The sequence below is a fragment of the Hemiscyllium ocellatum genome, unplaced genomic scaffold, assembly GCF_020745735.1.
Source record: "Hemiscyllium ocellatum isolate sHemOce1 unplaced genomic scaffold, sHemOce1.pat.X.cur. scaffold_640_pat_ctg1, whole genome shotgun sequence".
NCBI classification, from domain to species: domain Eukaryota; kingdom Metazoa; phylum Chordata; class Chondrichthyes; order Orectolobiformes; family Hemiscylliidae; genus Hemiscyllium; species Hemiscyllium ocellatum.
The window spans coordinates 45,001-47,500 of record NW_026869147.1 but is presented as its reverse complement, the minus strand read 5'-3'; the positions used below and the strand labels follow the sequence as shown (position 1 = coordinate 47,500).

General features: G+C 55.5%; 1 protein-coding gene across 1 annotated transcript in view; it reads left to right on the top strand.

Annotated features, from left to right (window-relative positions):
- The window catches only part of LOC132814035 (multiple epidermal growth factor-like domains protein 6), a 36,006-nt gene that overhangs the window by 23,694 nt on the left and 9,812 nt on the right, over positions 1-2,500 (top strand). Inside the window, exons 23-24 of the mRNA XM_060823353.1 lie at positions 349-501; positions 2,424-2,500. The exon at positions 2,424-2,500 is cut by the window's right edge and continues 67 nt beyond it. Of these exons, the coding sequence (XP_060679336.1) occupies positions 349-501; positions 2,424-2,500 (230 nt within the window). The remainder of the gene's footprint in view (positions 1-348; positions 502-2,423) is intronic.

Below are 2,500 nucleotides of genomic sequence, written 5' to 3'. Positions count from 1 at the left end.
GTTTGTTCAGAGCCTCTGCTGTGGTGATGACAGTCCATGGCAGTGTGTGCGTGAGTGTGTGTGTGTGTGTGTGTGTGTGTGTGTGTGTGTGTGTGTGTGTGTGTGTGTGTGTGTGTGTGTGTGTGTGTGTAGATATATCCGTGGGATAGGGGGATGTGGTATTTGGAGATTCACCTGGAATTGCCTAAATACCTGAGGCTTCCTGAATCCCGGGGCTGTGGAGCTGGTGTGTCAGTGATGGAAGAGCCGTGGGAGTCCCTCGTTTACCGCTCGTGTCTCACTCGAGCAGATCCGAGGGAGTTGTGTGTTTCTGTACAACTATATCCATACTGTCTCTGTGCTGTCCAGGTGATGATACCTGTCCTGCTCCCCACCGCCTGGAGCCCATGTGTGACCTGAAACTCGGAGATCGTTGCAGCGGAGATGAAGACTGTGATGCCTGGCAGAGCTGCTGTGAGAGCAAATGTGGAAATATCTGTATCCCCAGTTTCATGGATGATGGTACGTTGTGGGGGTGAGACTGTGAGGGAGATGGTGTGGAGAGAGAGAGAGGAGGGGTACTGGGAAGATGGGGGAGAGAGGGAGAGCAAAGGGGACCAGGAAAATGGGACAGAGAGAGAGATAGAGACAGAGAGAGAGGGAGGAGGGGGCACTGGGAAGATGGGGGAGAGAGTGGGAGCAAAGGGGACCAGGAAAATGGGACAGAGAGAGAGAGAGGAGGGGGCACTGGGAAGATGGGGGAGAGAGTGGGAGAGAGAGAGGGAGCAAAGGGGACCAGGAAAATGGGACAGAGAGAGAGAGATAGAGACAGAGAGAGGAGGGGGCACTGGGAAGATGGGACAGAGAGAGAGAGAGAGAGACAGAGAGAGAGGAGGGGGCACTGGGAAGATGGGGGAGAGAGAGAGAGCAAAGGGGACCAGGAGAATGGGTCTCAGAGCGAGAGATACAGAGGGAAAGGCAGAGAGAGGAGGGGGCACTGGGAAGATGGGAGAGAGAGAAAGACTGGGGGTTGGGGGGGGAGTCTGGGAGAATTGGACAGAGAGAGAGGGAGAGACACAGTGACAGAGAGAAGGAGAGAGAGAGGGAGAGACAGAGAGAGAGCAGGACCAGCAGAATGGGACAGAGAGGGAGAGATGGATAATGGGAGAGAGAGAAGGCCCGGGAGAATGGGACAGAAAAAGAAAGAGAGAGAGAGAGAAAGGAGGGAGGACCGAGCCCGAACGTGAGAGTGGTTGGGAGATTGAGCTAGAGAGGAAGGGAGAGTCGAGGGAAGACTGAGACACAGTGAGGGGAGGAATCCGGTAGACAGACTCTGGGTGACATGAAGGAGGAATGAGAGAGGGACATAGAAAGGGACATGGAAGGACTGGGAGAGCGGCTGGTGGGAAATATGATTGGACAGATGGTGAGTTCAAACCAGAGAGTAGCAGAGGATGAGGGAGTCCAATCAACTCTGGAAGTTACACAGATGAGGCTGAGGTTTAGATTTCTATTTTATTTTCACATGTGGTGGAGTAGAGGAATCCAGGAACACAGTGTAAAAGGTATTCTTCATTCTCCATTCCAGCAACACGGAAATGGTGAGAGAGACTGAGAGGGAGTAATAGACAGAAAGATATTAATGTCCTTCCCCAGCTGACAGTACCTGCTCCCTCAGCACTGACCCTCCGTCAGTACCTGCTCCCTCAGCACTGACCCTCCGTCAGTACCTGCTCCCTCAGCACTGACCCTCCGTCAGTACCTGCTCCCTCAGCACTGACCCTCCGTCAGTACCTGCTCCCTCAGCACTGACCCTCCGTCAGTACCTGCTCCCTCAGCACTGACCCTCCGTCAGTACCTGCTCCCTCAGCACTGACCCTCCGTCAGTACCTGCTCCCTCAGCACTGACCCTCCGTCAGTACCTGCTCCCTCAGCACTGACCCTCCGTCAGTACCTGCTCCCTCAGCACTGACCCTCCGTCAGTACCTGCTCCCTCAGCACTGACCCTCCGTCAGTACCTGCTCCCTCAGCACTGACCCTCCGTCAGTACCTGCTCCCTCAGCACTGACCCTCCGTCAGTACCTGCTCCCTCAGCACTGACCCTCCGTCAGTACCTGCTCCCTCAGCACTGACCCTCTGTCAGTATCTGCTCCCTCAGCACTGACCCTCCGTCAGTACCTGCTCCCTCAGCACTGACCCTCCGTCAGTACCTGCTCCCTCAGCACTGACCCTCTGTCAGTACCTGCTCCCTCAGCACTGACCCTCCATCAGTACCTGCTCCCTCAGCACTGACCCTCTGTCAGTACCTGCTCCCTCTGCAGTGACCCTCTGTCAGTACCTGCTCCCTCCGCAGTGACCCTCCAACAGTGACCCACTGGCAGGCATGCCTCCACCAATCCACCCCTTTTCCCTGCTCCTGTAATCTCCATGTTGTTGTGTTATAGATGAGGAAGGAGAGTGCCCCGCTCCGTCCCGGGTGAAGAGACATTCGAATGTATCGTGTGTGACAGATGAGGACTGC